Here is a 17,738-nt window from a genome sequence, read left to right as displayed (position 1 = left end):
GCAGTATTTTGTGTACTGGAAACGGCGGCATCTTGATAGCACCTGAGTCATCGGTTATCCAACATTGAATAAGCTCAAGGGATAACGCGTCACACTTCAACCAAACCCGATATACCAAATTCGAAAGAAAGGACGAGGAGGTCCTGTCGCCTTGAACATCACCCGATACTCACTACCCGGTCACCATCACAAGTCTGGCTTCGCCCTACTCCCGCCAAAATGTTTCCTTTCGATGTGACCGCCATGCCTACGCTACCAACGCGCAAAGGTCTGTTGGTGATCGATTTCAACAATGATTTCGTGTCTGCCGACGGCGCCCTACCAGTCACAAACGGCAACGAACTGGTCACACGTACCTTGGAGCTGGTTAAGGCCTTTCGCAAAGTCGGGGACGTTATCTGGGTGCGCAGCGAGTTCGACAAGTATCGCCTTGCCTCGGGGGAGCAGATCTGGGCTACCGACACAATCCCAAAACCCCGGATTCTCGAGTCCCGTGCTAGAAGAAGGATCGGAGGCGCATCTCAGCAAGCGCCCGAAGAGACTTTCGATGCCGACCCGGAAGCTTTCCTTAGCCAACCTGGACCCAAGATCGTCCGCTCCGGCACCCCTGGTGCTGGTTATCCTGCTGCCGTCCAGGAGGTCATCGGCAAGAGGGATATCAACTTGACCAAGTCACATTACTCGGTCTTTTCCTCTGGCCAGTTGATCCAGATGATGCGCGTCAAGTTCGTCCACGAGCTTTACATTTGCGGATCACTCACCAATATTGGCGTCCACGCTTCAGCAATGGATGCCGCCACGTTTGGCTACTCCATCACCTTGGTTGAGGACTGTTGTGGTTTTCGCTCCGACGTACGTCATAACGCTTCGATGAGCAAGCTCGTCGAGGTGACGGGTTGCGAGGTGATGGAGAGTGAGGCTGTCATTAAGAAACTGCAGCCCAAATCTGAGTCCAAGCCGGCGGCCCCGTCATCACCCGTCGTGCCCAAGAGAGTTGCGGAAGCCAGTGGTGGTCAAACGCCGCCCTCGGCCGATTCGTACAAGATGAAACTCGAAGAGCAGTTGGCCAATCTTTCAATCAAAAATTCAAAGTCCTCAGCAAGCAAGCCTTCCATCTCACGCCCACGCCGAGACTTGTCAGGTCCAGGCTGCGCAACCGCTTCTGATGTTTTGGAGGTTGATGAGGACGCGGGCCCAATCGGTGACTCACCCGACAAAGAGGTTCACAAACGATCAAAGAGGCCAATGGTAGGCAAGGGAAGTCTTGAAATAGAAGTAGACACAGACCCGGTACCGGAGAAATCACTTATAGAAAAGCGGCAACTTACCAAGAAAATCGCCGACGAGAAAGCATCTTCCACGTCCGACATAGAACTCGAGCCAGACTCAAGCCCGGAGTTGAATCCAGAACCAGCCAAGAAGGCTGCTGCCATGGACGATATAATCGAGGTTGATAACTCGCCGCGAGCCACCGAACCTCTGTGCGAGGGTGACACCACCGTCATCCACAATATACTTCCTTCTAACCTGGCCGAAGGCATCTTTGAGAAGGTGAGAGATGAAGTCGCATGGCAAAGAATGTCTCACCAAGGCGGCGAGGTCCCTCGACTGGTCGCTGTCCAAGGCGAAGTAGCCGACGACGGAAGCATACCGGTATATCGGCATCCGTCAGACGAATCACCTCCCCTCTTTCCCTTCACTCCTACAGTACAGAAAATCAAGGCAGAGGTCGAAAAGGAGCTCGGGCACCCACTCAATCACGTCTTGATTCAGTTCTACCGTAGCGGCACCGACTACATCTCCGAGCACAGCGACAAGACCCTGGATATCGTCAAGGGATCGTACATTGCCAACGTTAGCTTGGGTGCGGAGCGGACAATGGTGTTCAGGACCAAAAGGCGGGATAAGGACCCGTCCGGCACCACAACGCCGTCGGGCGAGGCCTCTATGCAGCGCCAGATTTGCCGCGCCAAGCTGCCGCACAACTCACTCTGCCGCCTGGGCCTGGCGACGAATGGTCAATGGCTGCACGCCATCCGCCAGGACAAGAGAATGGACCGAGACAAGACATCCCCCGAATTGGCTTTTGACGGGGGACGCATCTCCCTCACCTTTAGACAAATTGGTACCTTTTTGGACCGGGATAGTACCCTGATTTGGGGTCAAGGAGCCACCAGCAAGACCAGAGAGACGGCTCAAGCGGTCATCAATGGTCAGTGTTCACAGGCTGTGGACATGGTCCATGCCTTTGGCACCGAAAACCACTCGTCCGACTTCGACTGGGACAAGTATTATGGCAAGGGCTTCGATGTTCTGCACATGAGCACTTCACCGCGCCTCTGCACCTCGGCCGACCCCGTCGTTAACATGCGCATCGCCCTAATGTTAGCCGAGTACGGCATCTCGTACGCCAAAGGGAGCATTTCGCCTTCCTTCAACTGGAAGGATAGCAACGCCGGCGGCAAGGATATACCGGCTGTTTCTGCATCGCTGCCGATTCGATTCGTCGACAACGATGTAGCCAAATCCACGGTTCAGGGCGAGTTGGCCATTATGCTCTATCTGGATTCAGTACACGGGTCCGGAAAGAAGGGAGTGGCAGATAGAGCGCAAGTCGATGTTGCGAGAACCTTTACACGTTTTCAGGATGGTCTTGCGCTCCTCGACAAGTGGCGAGGGCTTGAGAAAGACAGCAAGTCAGGAAAGCGCGACCTCGCATCCTTGAAGAGAGAGCTCACCACCTGGGAGGGACATGCAGGCGAGGCCGACTTCATTGCGGGTTCGAGTGTATCGCTCGCCGACTTTGCCGTATGGCCGGTCTTACACGTAATCTTCAAGGATGCCAACGCCGAAACCCTGGAAACAACTAAGAAGCTGAAGGCGTACTACGAGAGAATCAAGTCCACCGACTCTGCCACCAAGGTCCTCGATGCAGCCCAACCTGATGCCACTGGGGCTGTATCGGCAGATCCAAAGACTTCAGGCGTGATCGAGTCATCGAAGCCGAGTGAAAGTCCCTCAGGCAAGAAGTCACAGAAAGACTGAGCTACAAAGATGGTACCAGGACGGACGTAGGGCAAGCTTTGAGGGCGAAGTGTTTAGATGGCGGACATCGCTTACTGGATAGCTTTCAATAGTTCCAAATACACTTTGTAGCCATGCATTTTTTTCTTCTTTTTCACAGCTTGGATTTATAGTCTTCCTCTTCTGTGAATGCGTTAATCATCTGAGACTTAAGTTCACGAATGGTCACAACCACATTTGTTCAAAGCACAAATTCAAGAGCAGATTTTCCTGCAGCTGCAATTTCTATTCCACCATCTTGTTGAGGATGGTCAAGTTTTGTCAACGCTAATCGGTCTGCAAGTCCCTCCAAACTATGCATATGCAGTTTGGGGGAGTGGGTAATCTCATGGATATAGATAGACCCGTGTTTGATGTGAAAATCAGTGAGGCTGGATGGAACAATGAGACCGAAATCGTCCTCGCAAAGCCTGTCTCATCAAGAATGCCCCCATAGAACGCCGTAAAGGTATAAGAAATCCCGTGCCTAGTGCCCTTTTCACGACGAGTTTTCATGCCCTATAAGCTCGTCGGAGCTGGTCTCATCGCATCGCTCAAGAAGAGTGAACGTCCCACGGCAAAGGGTAAGTGCCCACCCAGTCGGCTACCTCGGACCTCAGCTGAACAATCTCGGGATCGTTCTCACCGTCACCAAGGTGCTGCATATAGTGTCTCAACAGACCGGGCTTCTTCTCTCCCTTCTCCTCGGCCGCCTTCTTGGCGCTCTTGTTGACGCGAATAGCGATGGTGACGGCGCGGTCAATAATGTCGGCCACACGGCTGAAGTCCTCTTCAGTGAAAGCTCTCGTCGTCATGGCAGGCGTACCGATGCGCAACCCACCAGGCACAAGTGCCGACTTGTCACCTGGTACAGTATTCTTATTGGCAGCAACACCAACTAGCTCCAGCACACGCTCAACGCGGCTGCCATCGATGCCCTGGGGCTTGAGATCCACAAGAATAAGGTGGTTGTCGGTGCCGCCAGAGACAATGCTGTAGCCCAGACCTCCCTTTTCCTTGGGAGCACCTAGTCTCTGGGATAGCGCCTTCGCGTTGGCTAGAACTTGGGACTGGTAGGCGCGGAACTCAGGGGCTTGGGCCTGCTTCAAGGCAACGGCCAAGGCGGTGATGGTGTGGTTGTGAGGGCCACCCTGGTGGCCGGGGAAGACGGAGGCGTTGATGGGGCCCTCGAGGTTGTACATTTCGTCCTCCTTCTTGGCATTCTGGCGACGCACTCCCTTGCGGAAGAAGATCATGGCGCCACGAGGTCCTCTCAGACTCTTGTGACTTGTAGTAGTGACGATATCGGCGTAGTCAAACGGGCTGGGCATGACCTTGGCTGCCACCAGGCCGGAGATGTGGGCCATATCCGCCACGAGGTAAGCGTTGGTCTTGTCACATATCTCGCGGAAGCGCTGGTAGTCGATCAAACGGCTGTATGCGCTGGCTCCTGCGACAATGATCTTGGGTCGGTAGAGCATAGCAAGCTCCTCCAACTTGGCATAGTCGATCTGCCCAGTAGCCTCGTCCAATCTGTAGGGGACTGTCTCGAAGTACTTTGAAATGGCAGAGATCTTCTTAGTCGGTGTCTGGTAGCCGTGCGACAAGTGACCACCGTGGGGCAGGTCCAGACCCATGAGGCGATCATGGGTGTCCATCAACGCCGAGTAGACGTACAAGTTGGCCGGCGCACCGGACAGAGCTAGAAAAATGTGTAAGCAAATGCATAGGAAACGGGACCCTGTGCTGTAAGCTGAGCGCACCTTGAACATTGACACCCCATTGCTTTGAGTCGAGACCGAATGTATCAAGCGCACGCTGCTGGCAGAGACGCTCTGACTGGTCGATGAATTCGTTACCGCCATAGTATCTTGCGCCAGGGTAACCCTCGGAGTACTTGTCTTGGATGTAATCTTAGCTTTTGTCGCATCTTGAGCCAGCAATGGACCTACTCTGCATCACACTGCCCAAGGCATCGAGAACGGCCTGGGAGGTGAAGTTCTCTGAGGGAATGAGGTTGATGAAGTGCTTCTGTCTGGTTTTCTCCTATGTGTTTCCAACCATATTAGCGGGTATACCGTATGGGAAGCATCGTCGGCGCACAAGTTTGTGTGCTGGGGAGCTATCGACGGCTTGGGTAGGCTCGTACCTTTTCGATGATGTCGAAGACGGCGGGGTCGGCCTGCTGAAGCTTGGCTGCCAGCAGCTGTTGCTTATAGAGTCAGTTGAGGAACGTTCCCGTTTGTATCCAAAACGCAATAGGGAAGGCTATGCGCACCTGTTGCTGGCCCTCCAAGCTCTTTGTCGAGATGGATCGCCTCACGCCACCTGCGCAGGGGACTGACGCCGCTCTCGGTAGGAAGCGGGAAGCACGAGCTGTGCCTCGAAATGCTGGAAGTGACATGGCGCCGGCGAAACAGGGAAACTATGAATTGAGAAATCAATTGCCTATTTCAATAGCTGCTGCGAAGCTTGAAGAAGATTGGAGGATGCGTAGGAGGACAAGTTGAAGGAGGGTGAGACAGAGTAGGTGGCGGTTAACGAAGGAAGGCGGACGACATACCGGTGTATAAGGTAGGGACGGAGCTTACAACTACAAACCAATTGACCCAGCTACAACAATGTCATGATGTAGCGGCGGGCGTGCACAGGCATTGGGGGACCGCGGTACATAAGGACCTGAGGATTGGGGGGTTTCGGGGGACAACTGCCGCTGCTTCAGGCGGGATGTGACCCGAGAACCATGAGGCAAAGCAAAGCGCCCGGTGTGGTGGCCGAGCTGCTCAGTGCTGTGTTGGTGGTTGGCGGTTGGAGCCGGGGTTCGGCTCAACTTCCGACCTCGCACTCGTCCGTCGCGCACTGCGTTCCAATTTCCATCCTGCCAGCCTGCGCTCCGCGCTGCGCGCTTATCAATGCTTATCGCATCGGCCCATCGTTGTGGGACAAGAAACAAACGGGCATCTCCATCACCCAAGGCACTGATATCATTCCACTCCCTTCAAGGGCTTCTTGGATCCGTCCTCCATGGAAAGTTGAGAACATTGAGCAAACCCCGCACGGGCCTCTCGGTAGCGACTCGCCGCGCTTGCCCCAGCCCCACAATCTCTACCCTTTTTCAAGGCCGCGTTGTGAATTCAGCTTTTCCTTTTCTCTTCTTCTTCTCTTTACAACTAAATTGGAGATGACGAGCACGCTTATTGTCACATCAGCTCTTCCGCTTCGGCGGGTGCATGATGAAATGTTCTGGCGTCCTCACCACCTTTTTTCAGGACAATTTGAAACAATCTGATCCAATCCATGTTGTGCTTCTTTTACTCGTTTGTTGTTTTTGATCCTCTAATTTTTTTTATAAAACTTTTCCATCTTAAGTCGATGGTCGACGCGACGGACACGGTTTTAGAATTACTCTTCCATCTGTTCCGCCCTCAGATAGAACAAATGTTTAAGACGTGACTCGGAATGTAATCGAGGACGGGCATCCTGGCAAGTGCCATGAACGTCCGTCCCGGACGCCGGAAGCATTGTTGAATGATTATGGCGACGCCGACTTGTTGTCCACGGTACGTTTTGAAGCAATGATAAGGAACAGCCCGGTAGTCCTTTGTAGGCCTAGCTATGGCCTTATACTCTCCTACTAATTGCGGAAGCCCAAACCACAATGGGCTGACACCGTCCGGAGAAGTCCTATTCGAGAATTTGAATGGCTGCGAGCACTGACTTGTAGTCGACCCTGATCGGATGACTTGGGTGCTGGAGTTTCCTTTATCCTACACCGTATTCTGGCTGGACATATTGTGTGACCAGTTTTCCGATGTCCATCATACTAAACATCATTTAGCCTGACAATCCTGATAGGTGGTGGCCCATGCTTGATGAGTGCGGACAAGCACGCGGTGTATGACGCTTAGACTTCACCGAGAAAAAGACGAGTAACTGGCCCAGGTGGTGAACGATTCTGAGAAGGGTTGAAAAAAGGGTATCTATCATCAGACAAGACCAGGAAAATGTCACGAGGACTCTCATGAATGTAGAACCGTAAAAGAATTGCTGCTACTCATTTTCGTTCCCGTAATTTGCCATGTCATCGATTTCCATTTTTCAATGCTACATGCCAAAGCCCTGCTGCGACAATAGGGACAGTAGGACGTAAAAAAAGAAGACCCAACCCGATGACTCCGAATGCAGCCGCCTAAGGACCGAGATCGATCGTGATCATCTATTTGGCCTCCTCCTCGCCCTCGCCCAACAGAGCGTTTCTCTTCGCCGTCTGTCTCTCCTGCTTGCGCTCGCGGGCAGCCTTGGTCTTCGCGCGCTTGGCGTCCATCTCGTCCTTGAGAGCCTTCTCGCGGGCCTTCTCGGCCTTGGCACGGTGAATCTATGAGGTATCCGGCGTCAGCCCACCACTCATCTCCAATATTGCAATCCAAAGGTATAGCGGCGAGACTTACGTGCTCAACGAGAGCACGCTTGTGCTTGAAGGCGTTACCCTTGCTGGAGTGGTAAAGCTCGTGGTAAAGGTGCTTGTCGATCTTGCCGGAGGCACGGTACTTCACCAGAAGACGGCGAAGGACACGGAGGCGGCGCATCCAGAGGACTTGGCTGTATGGGGAGTCAGTACGAATCTCGACCAGGTGTATCAAATCGGTCCGCGAGCCGGAAGACTTGTGGGTATCGTTGTCGAACGTTTAGGGAGTTGCCCAAGCGATATCCCGAAAGTAATTTCCAATAGCGAACCGATCGATGGGAATGGTGTCGACGAACCTAGGCATACGGGCCTCAGCGGTACCCTTGCGCTTACCGAAGCCACGGTGGCGACCGATGCGGCGAGCCAAGTTCAGCTCACGGGCACGGGACCGCGAGTGCATGGTCACGGGCTTGCGAATGATGAGGCCATCGGCGACGAGCTTGCGGATGGTCTGGCGAGAGTTGGCGTTGGAGATCTCGTTGACCTCGTTGGGGTCGAGCCAGATCTTGCGCTCACCGCAGCCGATGACCGACGCGGCAAGGCGCTTCTGAGTTCGCAGATTGACCCTGTGAAGACATTGGACATCAGCAATTTGTCCTTGGTGATGGGAGAAAAAAAATATTGTCGCCCCGCCGTCGAATTGATAGATGCCGTTGTCGGTTTTTGTCGCCCCCGCGCGTCCCGGGCTTCGATAGACCCTAAATAAGGCTTGCCCGGTGCAGAAGGCGACGCAAATCGATTCGGGCTCGGTAGAAGAATGGTATAATGCTCGTATCGTGATAACTTACATCTTGAATGCTGTCCTAGTCGATGGTCGTACCTACCGGGGGAGTCGAGGGTGTTGAAATTTCGAGAGGGGTGACAGGAGGCCAATTTTTCTGAAAGGCGAAGTGTGAGAGCAGAGTCGGGGCTGACTCTGTGTGGGCAATGTGGGGCGATGGGTAAGCGAGCCCGGAAAAATCGAGGCCACACTTTCGCTCCAAGGTCACGTGTCGTTAACGACATAGGCCCTTTGGTGTGTCTTAGGGGGCCGGTGCACGCAAATGAGGGATACATCAGGTACTTGCACTACATGTTCAGGGCACCTTTGGAAGATTGGTATTGCTCGGCAAGGATCTCACCATAGGTACCTGAGGTACCTCGCAATCCCATGTCATATTCCTATCCTCTTATGACTTATGAGCGCGGGTTGAGTTGTACGATTGAAGTAAAGAATGGGATGGTTCTCGCCAAACTCATTGAAACCACTTACACCTTGATTTCAGCAGTCATTCAGCGGTAGGTACTGCACGAGGTAGGGTATCATGTTTGGTCTCGCTCGTCGCCGTTGATTCTCTAGGAGATACCTCAACTTTGATGGGCCTTCATGCCTATTAGATAGTGCAACCACGACTTACGTTTATCATCTTCCAGGACCGCACAGATGATCTTAGGTACTTACTCGAGGCTTAATCTAGGGGACAAATGATATTTTACTCACCAAAGCCGCCCAGTGATCATGTAAAACAAAACTTTTAAATTTCAATATCGACCCCTTGCTCTTACGACAACATTTGTGCCTATCTACTTGCCAAATACGTCTTCGCCAACGTCGACCTTGCCCACGCTCCAGATCTCCTTCTCGTCCTCGACCTCGTCGTTCGACAGACCCAGGCCCCCTTGGCCACCCTCAGCCTCTCTCCGCTCACGCGCTTGGGCACCCAGTCGCATCGTGACGCGCTTGAAGTAATCCTGCATGCTCCTCTTGGTATTCGGCGGCAGATTGGCGCTTTCGACATACTTGTCAAAGACCCGTGTCTCATCGTCCACCACATTGAATAAGGCCATGAATGCAGCTTCGGCGGCCAGCTTGACCGGAATAACAGGGTCTCTGACACTGGCAAAGATGGGTCCTGCAAGCGCAGCAACGTGCGGCCTGACCATATCCATGTCCACGCGGCTCATCGTGCGAACAATAACCAGAGCAAGTCGGCGCGAGTCGACAGGGCCACCCGGTTGGATCGTGTTGGCGAGTGCCTCAAAAATCTTCTTATTCGAGTCAAAAGACTTTGTTGAATCTGAAAGAAGATATTTGCCCGTTGCGAGGATGACGTTGTCGGCAATGTAAGGCTGTGACACGTGTTAGTTCTGCGTTATTAGAAAGCCATCATCATGAATTACTTACGTTCTTGTGAGACATGCCCTGACCAAGGAGGTCGGGCAAGTCGTCCGCGAGAGGACTTTCAAGCAGACTCTTTGGAGACTCTACGAGCACTGCGTTCAGCGCAAGTGCTGAAGAGTGACTCCAGTGGCTAGTCACGACTCTGTTCTTGAGCAACCCATTGGCAGCCTCCTCGGGAACATTCTTAATCAGTGCTCCAAGTAGCTTCGCGTTCGTGATTGTCATAGCATCGTCCCTCTCGTCGGTGTCCATGTCAATGAGACCCAAAACGGCGGTACGCGATGTTTCGCCCATGTTAGCGCCCGCTTTGCTAATGACTTCGTAAAGCGCGCTGAGCATAGCCGTCTTAACACCGGGATCCGATGTCTTGGAGCCGGTGACGAGCTCGGCAATCAGCGGATCGATACGCGGCGTGTACTTGATAAGAGTACCCAGCGCCTTGGCCGCGCGGGCCCTGAGGACCTCGCTCGATGTATCTGCAAGAGACTTGGCGAATGTGCGTTGAAGCTGAGGCAAGAATGGCTTCAGTGCCGCAGGCAACTTTTCCAGGAGGTTGTTGAGAGTCAACAAAATGGCAGACTTGACATCCGTGGACCTTTCGGAAACAACACGGATGAGTGGACCTGTGATTTGTGTGACAAACGGCTTCAACGAAGCCTCGCTCGTCCGATCGACGATATCGGAGATAGCCAGGGCTGCTTGTGTTCTCTGTTCCGGCGTGCCATTCATAAGACCCTGCAGGAAGATAGGCAGGATGGCGTTGATACCCTTGGGGAGCTCAAAACCGGGCAAGTTCGCGCCGGCCACACCGACCTGCTGAAGAGTTTGTCTGGTGGAAATAACCAGGCCCTCCATCTCTTCCTTCTTGAGCTTTTTGGTGAACTCGCTAAGTGCAGCCCAGGCACCCTTGACGACACTTGCGTCTCTATCATCGAAGGAGATGAGGAGCGACCGCACAATATCTTGATTGTAGCGCGAGTAATCCACTTCGCCAGCGGCAAAAAACTTGCCCAAGTGGCGGGTCGTCGCTGCACGTCTTCGGTGATCGTCGTGCTTCGTGAGCTGAAGCAGTACGTTCATAACTGTGTTGAGTCCGTCATATTCGTCGATGGACAGGATAACAGTATCGAAAGATGTCTCGAGATCTTCCCGCAGAGCCTCGTCTTCACAGGTGATGATGTTCTCCATCAGTGAGTTAATGATATTGGGCAGGCGGCGGTTCATAGCAGCACCGGCCACCCTCGACAAGGACGCAAGAGCCTTGGCGTTGAACGCAGAGATGGGAGGGGTAATAAGCGTGGGGATAAGGTTGGGAAGAATTATGTTCGAGCGAGTCGTCTCAGTGAGGAGGGTAAGCAAGGCTGACAAGGCGTTGTCGGCGTTCTCGTCGGAGCGAAGGAGGTTGAGCAGGTATGGGAGTACCTGGTCCACGGCTCTCTTGCCTAGGATCTGCTGGAGAGAGTCAAAGGCTTCTGCGGCAGCGTCTCTGACATCAGCATCTGAGTCGGTGAGGGCTGTTCTGACGACAGAGATGAGCGTCTTCTCGTGATCCTCCAGGGCATCCTCCGAGGCCGAAGCAATAAGTTCCTTGAGGGCAAGGCAGATGCCCTGTTTCGCGTCTGTGTCGGTGGAGGTTTGCAGTCCCTCCTCAAGAGTAGGCAGCAGGGTGGAGAGAACACCATCGCCAGCTTTGCGAATCAACTCGCCAAGAGCATTGCTAGCAATGACTTTGTGCTCCATGTTGGAGCTTCCCAAACGCTTGATGATGAGTTGAGTAAGCGTTGGCACCAACTCCTTAAGGATGCGAGGGCTGGAAACCAAGGCCTTCCACACAGCAACGGCGGCAGAGCGGACGGCGTTGGCGGTATCGCAGCGGCATACATAGAGAGCAGAGAGAATCTTGTTTCTCTTTTCTTCGCCGAGGACCTCGCGGAGTGATGCTCCTGCCTCTCTGGCGCTCTCCTCGTCCTCCTCTTCATCCTCAGCCTTACCACTGATACCTGTAAGGTTGAAAAGAAGGTCACCGACAAGCTCGACGGAGCTGAGACGAATGCGGTAGCTGTCATCGGCCAAGCCACGCTCAAGCTCGGGAAGTAGTAGATCAACAGCGCGAACAGCAAAGTTCTTGACAAGTAGGCGACCTGCACGAAGAGCAGTCTCGCGGATAGACTCCACATCGTCAGCAAGACCAGACAAAATGGGCGGAATGATTCTGCCCAAGTAGTTTGCAAAGCTGTTGCCAAAGCAAACAGGGAGGAAGATGAAGAGGGACATGAAGCCTTCGCGAACAGCCGGCTTGGTCGACTCGACGTTTTGCAGAATGGTCGGGAGAGTCTCTTCGAGTCTGGTGGTACCCAAACCTGCGAGAACCTCGCTGAGAGCTTGGGCGGAACCGAGGCGGTCGCCAGCGCCGTTGTCTGCCTTGAGGGTTTGCATGAGGCCAGGGATGAGATCCGGCAGGGCATCTTCTCCCAGCTTCTCCACAAGTGATCCCAAAGCTCTTGATGCCGTGGCACGAGTTGTGGGGACGGGATCGACAATGGCGAGCTTGAGTCCTGCAACAAGGATTGGCAAGTGCGAGACCAAGTCTTTTCTCTCAGTGAGATGCGCAAGACTGCCAATGACTTGTGCTGCCTTGCGCTTGGTGTTTGAACGGTCGCCCAAACCACGTTGCAAGATTCTTGTGACCAGCGCCAGTGACGGAGCATCCAAGTAGTGCACGAATTGGACCTTGATCAGAGAATCCAAGGCATCATCCGTGTATCTAGTGGGATCGCTGAGCGCCTTGAGAAGGATGTCGACAAGACCCTTGATCTCAGGGTTACTGATAACCTCACCGAATCTCTTCAAGCTCTTGTTCGCACCCGAACGGACCTCCTTGTGACTGTCGTTGAGAACCCCAGTGAGAGGGGGGATGATGTCCGGCAAACTCTGCGCCAGCTGGTTGGGGTCAAGATAAGCCATGGCTCCCAGCAGGTCACAAGCTCCCTTTTTACTACGCCATTGGTCATCGTCCAAACCGTTGAGTAGGGTAGGAAGAATCTTCTTGACACCATATGAGCTCAGCTTGCCGAAACAGGCCTTTGCCGCTGCCAGACAGGAGTCTCGGACGTTGGCGTTGGCATCACCAAAGCCGGTAAGGAGCTGAGGGACGATTTGGATGACATAGGGTTCGAAGAGACGACCTAGAATGGTGGAAAGAAGCTCGTAAGCTAGGAGGGCCGCTTCTCTCTGGTTCGGCTCCTTCTTGTTTTCCATGGCACCCCTCAGTGTCATCATAATGCGCTGATCTTTGAGCGATGAAATGCCACGGCCTTGAACGAGACCGGCGAGACCATAAGCAGCACCTCGCTGCTCGGCATACTTTTTGGAAGTCAACAGAGTCTCAAGAACCTGAGCGAAATACTTGGATGACTTGTCTCCGTAAGCCCGGACCAAAGGTGGCAGGCAATCAGCAATAGCATACTGCACGGTCTCGGAAGGCGTGCTCAAGGTCGCCAGCAGCCTGTCGATGACCACAGGAAGTTTTGAATCACCCGGGTTCAAGTGACGCGCAAGCGCACCGTACATGATGATGACAGCCTCGTTGACACGGTCTGTCGCTTCGGTGTTTTTGTCCGGACCTTCGAGCGTACGCTCGAATACCTTCATCAACTTGTCGACCATTCCCTTGCCATGCAGATCGATGGCGTGGATGGCTGCATCTAGCATCTCGCCACGAACGTTCGCGTTCTGGTCGCCCAAGGGCCCATTCTCAATCAAAAATTCAAAGAAAGGATCAAGCTGCTGCTTAGCCATGTGAGGGGCCAATTCCTTGAAAGCAGATCCAATGCCGTGGCGCGATTCCCAAGGATCTGCCAGATTGGTTTTCTTAGGCATGCCATATTCATCCAACTGAGGGACACGCGGCTTGGCGAGGTCAGTGTATGAGGACTTCAAAGACTCCAAGGTAGGCTCCAGCGTCGAGTTGTGTGCCTTGCAGGCTTCAGCCAAGGCGCGAGCTGCGGCTCTTCGCAGCTGACCGTCAACACTGTCCAAGTAGACGAGCATCTTGGCTGGAACCTCCTCAGACAGTGCGAAGCCGCTTTCCTCCCAGATTTCTCGACCAAGCTCCACATTCTCGTCGATGTCGTCGTGGCATGCGATCCAAATTTCATTGGAGAAGTTGAATTCGCTCATATCAACTTCGGAGCTGATAGCCTGCAACACAGCTGTCCTCACGCTGACTTGGGGAACGATGGATCCCTTGGCCAGGGCGGCGATTTCCTCGGGTGTCATGTTAGGGGCAACACATCGGCACATGTCAGCAAAACAGTCCTTGATGATCTTGTAATGCTGGGTGTACTGCTGCATGGCCATTATCAAAGAGGATATAACTTCTAACCGAGGCGTTGCCGGGTCTTCGCAGATATTCGTATGGAAGGAGAGGAATTCGATAGCGAGAACAAGTTGAGCATCTCGATCGTCAGCAGATAAACCGAATCCTCCGCTTGCTAGGACGGTAAAGACTAGGGGGAGGGCATAAATAAGAGACACCGTATCGAAAGGACGTTGCTCGCCGGCAAATCGCAGTCGGTAGAGCACTCGAGTGACGAGTACGTCGACAGGCTCTTCCTTGTAGTGCTCAGGCAGGGCACTAACCTCACGAGCACGCAAGGTGGCCACTCCAACGAAAGGTCTCATGGGGCCAAGGCGGCTCGTCGTACGGTCTGAGCATGCCAGGTAAGCCAAGGGGGCAGCATCGCCCGTGAGAAGACCAGCACCAGCGTCAATGACGTCCAGAAGAGCCTTGACAGCGGGTCCCATCCAGAGGGCAGACTCGGTCGGGGGTCCAGTTGCAAGACTCTGAATAATGCCAATGCCACGTAGGAGTCTTCCCTCGATACGACGAACCGTGTCGCGGATTTCAGCCTCCTTCTTGAGCTGGGCATTAACCTTTGCTGTCTCCTCAGCAGTGAGCTTCTTTTGCTGTCCCTTTTTCTGGGCCAACTGCGATCTCAACTCAGCCTCCCACTTCAGAATGTCGTAGTCCTTATTGTTCTTATCAGGCACAGTTGTCTGTGCCTTCTTTGCGAGGACATCCACGAAAGCAGTTCCCTCGGGGGTTCGGAAGATGGCAGCTTCGACCGGGCCAATGGTGCGCAGTTCCTCGGGTTCCAGATCTTGGCGTATAATATCGACAATCTTGCTGGTCATGGTATCGGGAGATACAAAGGCAAGCTCTGCCGCGGCGTTGCAGGCCGCTTGCTTCACTGCATCCGACTTCTGGTCGATGGAAGTCCTCTCTGCGATTTCCTGCAGCAGGTCACCCTCAATTTGGCGTGCCAATTCTCCAGGATCTCTTTCAACGCGCAAACAAAGTTCAATCCAGCTTGTGCGGGGGACAAGCTCCTGCCTGGCGAGTACGAGCAGTGAGCAGAGCTGTTGATCCACGGCCTCTCGCACAGCGCTCTGGGATTCTTCTGGCAAGCCCTTTGAGTTGACACATATGGCACGAAGAACGAGATGAAGGTTCGTTTTGTCGGTCTTGGACGCGACAGCCGCGCTGTCCTTGTCACCGCTTTCCAGAGTTTCGAACCAGTGCCAGATACCGCTCACGATGGCCTGCGAAACAAGGGCAGGTCTGGCTACATAAACCTGGCTCAGACTATCCGACGCAATCTGTCTCGTTTTAGGGGTAGCTACAGAGGCTACGATGGCGTAAATAAAGGCCTCGGCCCAGGCCACAGCAACGGGCTTCGGTGTCTTCTCAGATAGGTGCTCTGCAGCGGCCGACAAAGCTCGGGAGAACCAAGTGAGCTCGTCTTCGGCTGTGATCTTGCCGTAAACACGGGGGTTGAGCAAGAAAGAGGGCTTCGGTTCGAGGGCGAGACACTGCCCTGTAACGGAGACTTTGGCAAGTGCTGATTTGAGTGCCGATGACACATTGGATTGCTGCGACCACGACGTCAGGGTGGTAGCAATGAAGGCACCAACCGTGAGGTTATTTTGAGCTGCAACCAGGGGGTTGGCGACAATCTCATGGTAGGTATCGAGAAGCTTGGGCACAGTAGCCTCGGCAAACTTGACGGCGTTTGCTGAGAGGTCGCCAGAGGCCGAAGCCAGGTTGAAAATCTCACCAACGCGCAGAAGCCAGATGCGCCGTGTGGGAAACTTCTTGTCAGAAATACCCTTCAGGCATGCGTCAATGACCGGGTTGGCCACTTCAAAGTCATTTTGAAGCAAGTAGCCGGCCGATCTTGCGAGGGCCGATGTCTCAACAACAAGGGCGGCTTCGTTTCCTTCCTTGGATGAGACGGCCGCCAGAGCCGTTGCAATCTTGTCGGCGGTGGTCTTGGATAGTGGGATTGCCTCTAGCATTTCGCAGTGGAGGATTCTGTGGTCTGCCGATGCCAGCTTGCCACCCTTGACCGGCCCTACAATCTCCTCTGAGATCTTTTCGAGGGCCTTTTCCTCATGGCTCCGGGCAGCGAGGGCATTGAAAGCCTTGACTGCACCAGTGCGAGTAACAACATTGCTGGACTTCACATTCGAGAGGATAGGTTTCAGCAAGTTGCCAACCAGGATCTGGGAAAGGTCGTAGTCCTTGGGAAGGCAGCCAATCAAGGGGATGAGAACATCGCTCAAGACAATCTCAGGGGCCCTGAGCAGGCCTTTCTCGAGAGGCGGGATGATCTCTTTGGTGAGTTCTTCAAGAGTGACGAAGTCCAGGAAGAAGTCCTGGAGGCCGGACGCTACGTGAGCCGGTAGTGCCGTTCTTGAACCAATTATTTCTCTGACGTAGAAGGTGAAATACTGGGATTTCTGGGCCTCGAGGGCTGGCTTGACGGTGGCGATTCTCGAACTGACGCCGGCGATGATGCCCAGAAGAGGGGCTTTCGCTGCGGATGGTTGCGCGGCCTTGGCCGCCAGGAGTTGGATAGCATCTTTGAGGGCCTTCTCGGGGTTTTGGTGCTTCGAGAAAAGCTTGCGCAATCCTCGCCTAGTGACAATGATGGCAGAATGTGCCATACCACCCTTGGCGGCGGGTTGAAGACACTTGTCTAAAGCATCCGCAACACTCAGGAGAATCTGAGAAGCGAACTTGTCCCAACCGGAGGTCTTTGCAAGGTGCTGCATGAGCAGGCTGCACCATTCGACTAGAACAAAAGCATTGCTCGCGGCGATGCCAGGTTTCTGTGACTCTGCGCGCAACGCAGCGACGAAGGCACTGAGGACATCAGGCTCAAGGCCCTTGTCCAAGATGGCGGAAAGACATTTCTGAACAGCGAGTCGGGAGGGTCGGTCGGTGTAAAAAGCATGAGTCCAGAATAGTAGCTGGACAAGCTTGCGGGTAGATGCCGCGTCGGTGTCTGTAGCAACAAGATAGATTCAGCATCCGGTCTTGTAGAGGTGGAAATGCGCGGCGGTGGTGACAGGAACGTCACGAAGGGTAATCGCGCAAACAAGAATTCGTACCGGCGTTGGATATCCTTTCCTCAAGAATGCGCAAATGAGCTATTCTTGTCGAGGTTGAGGAGGAAGTCAGGGCGGATCTCGTGGCAGCGAAATCGACAGAGCCAGAGCTAGAGCCATTGGCGACGACTTCAGTCATTTTGGCGGGATTAAGGGCGGACAGAAGGCAGCATTGGGGGCAAGTCGGCCAGCTGAACGGTCGACAAGCAGGCGAAGGGTGGCCGTCGGATTTCGTATGCGGGTCGGGGGGAGGACGACGTCGAGTTGTGCAGAGGAGTGAGGTGGTGATGAAGTGAACTGAGAGGCAGAAACAAACAGAACGTCCGCCGTTGGCACAAATTGTCAGGCAGCGGCGAGAGTGGTACCTTGAAGTAGACGTTGATGCAGCTGGGTACGGCGCTGGCTGGTAGGGTCGGGTCAGGTCACTTTGCAGGTACTTCCATTTAGCAGTGGGCTGGGATTATTTGCTGCGGGACCGCCCACCTCAACCTCACTCCAGTGGGAATACTTTTTCTGCCGAACGCAGCTTGACGGTGGAGGCACCTGAAGTTGAGGTACTGGGGTAGGGTTGTGTGGCCCGACGACCAAATCGAA

At 53.9% G+C, this 17,738-nt stretch overlaps 4 protein-coding genes across 4 annotated transcripts; 1 reads left to right on the top strand and 3 right to left on the bottom strand.

The window, feature by feature from the left end:
- Positions 1 to 219: 219 nt before the first annotated feature.
- On the top strand, positions 220 to 3,045 carry N0V96_006845 (uncharacterized protein; the record flags this gene model as incomplete). The annotated part of the gene is made up of 1 exon (XM_053192313.2): positions 220 to 3,045. One exon carries the CDS (start codon positions 220 to 222, stop codon positions 3,043 to 3,045), a length of 2,826 nt encoding a protein of 941 aa, XP_053050077.2.
- A 572-nt stretch (positions 3,046 to 3,617) lies between these two features.
- On the bottom strand, positions 3,618 to 5,467 carry CBS2 (Cytochrome B translational activator protein cbs2; the record flags this gene model as incomplete). Its single annotated transcript, XM_065757844.1, has 5 exons — positions 3,618 to 4,765; positions 4,827 to 4,964; positions 5,016 to 5,109; positions 5,213 to 5,269; positions 5,342 to 5,467. 5 exons carry the CDS (start codon positions 5,465 to 5,467, stop codon positions 3,618 to 3,620), a joined length of 1,563 nt encoding a protein of 520 aa, XP_065613367.1.
- Positions 5,468 to 7,279: 1,812 nt separating this feature from the next.
- Positions 7,280 to 8,800, bottom strand: RPL19B (60S ribosomal protein L19B; the record flags this gene model as incomplete). The annotated part of the gene is made up of 4 exons (XM_065757843.1): positions 7,280 to 7,438; positions 7,512 to 7,662; positions 7,825 to 8,094; positions 8,781 to 8,800. 4 exons carry the CDS (start codon positions 8,798 to 8,800, stop codon positions 7,280 to 7,282), a joined length of 600 nt encoding a protein of 199 aa, XP_065613366.1.
- A 291-nt stretch (positions 8,801 to 9,091) lies between these two features.
- On the bottom strand, positions 9,092 to 17,283 carry GCN1 (translational activator of GCN4; the record flags this gene model as incomplete). The annotated part of the gene is made up of 3 exons (XM_053192310.2): positions 9,092 to 9,637; positions 9,693 to 17,041; positions 17,148 to 17,283. 3 exons carry the CDS (start codon positions 17,281 to 17,283, stop codon positions 9,092 to 9,094), a joined length of 8,031 nt encoding a protein of 2,676 aa, XP_053050074.2.
- Positions 17,284 to 17,738: the final 455 nt, after the last annotated feature.

The sequence above is a fragment of the Colletotrichum fioriniae genome (assembly GCF_027942845.1).
Source record: "Colletotrichum fioriniae strain IMI 355084 chromosome Unknown scaffold_8, whole genome shotgun sequence".
In the NCBI taxonomy this organism is placed as follows: domain Eukaryota; kingdom Fungi; phylum Ascomycota; class Sordariomycetes; order Glomerellales; family Glomerellaceae; genus Colletotrichum; species Colletotrichum fioriniae.
Note: the sequence above shows the minus strand (reverse complement) of the source record. Positions and strands in the feature narration are given on the sequence as shown.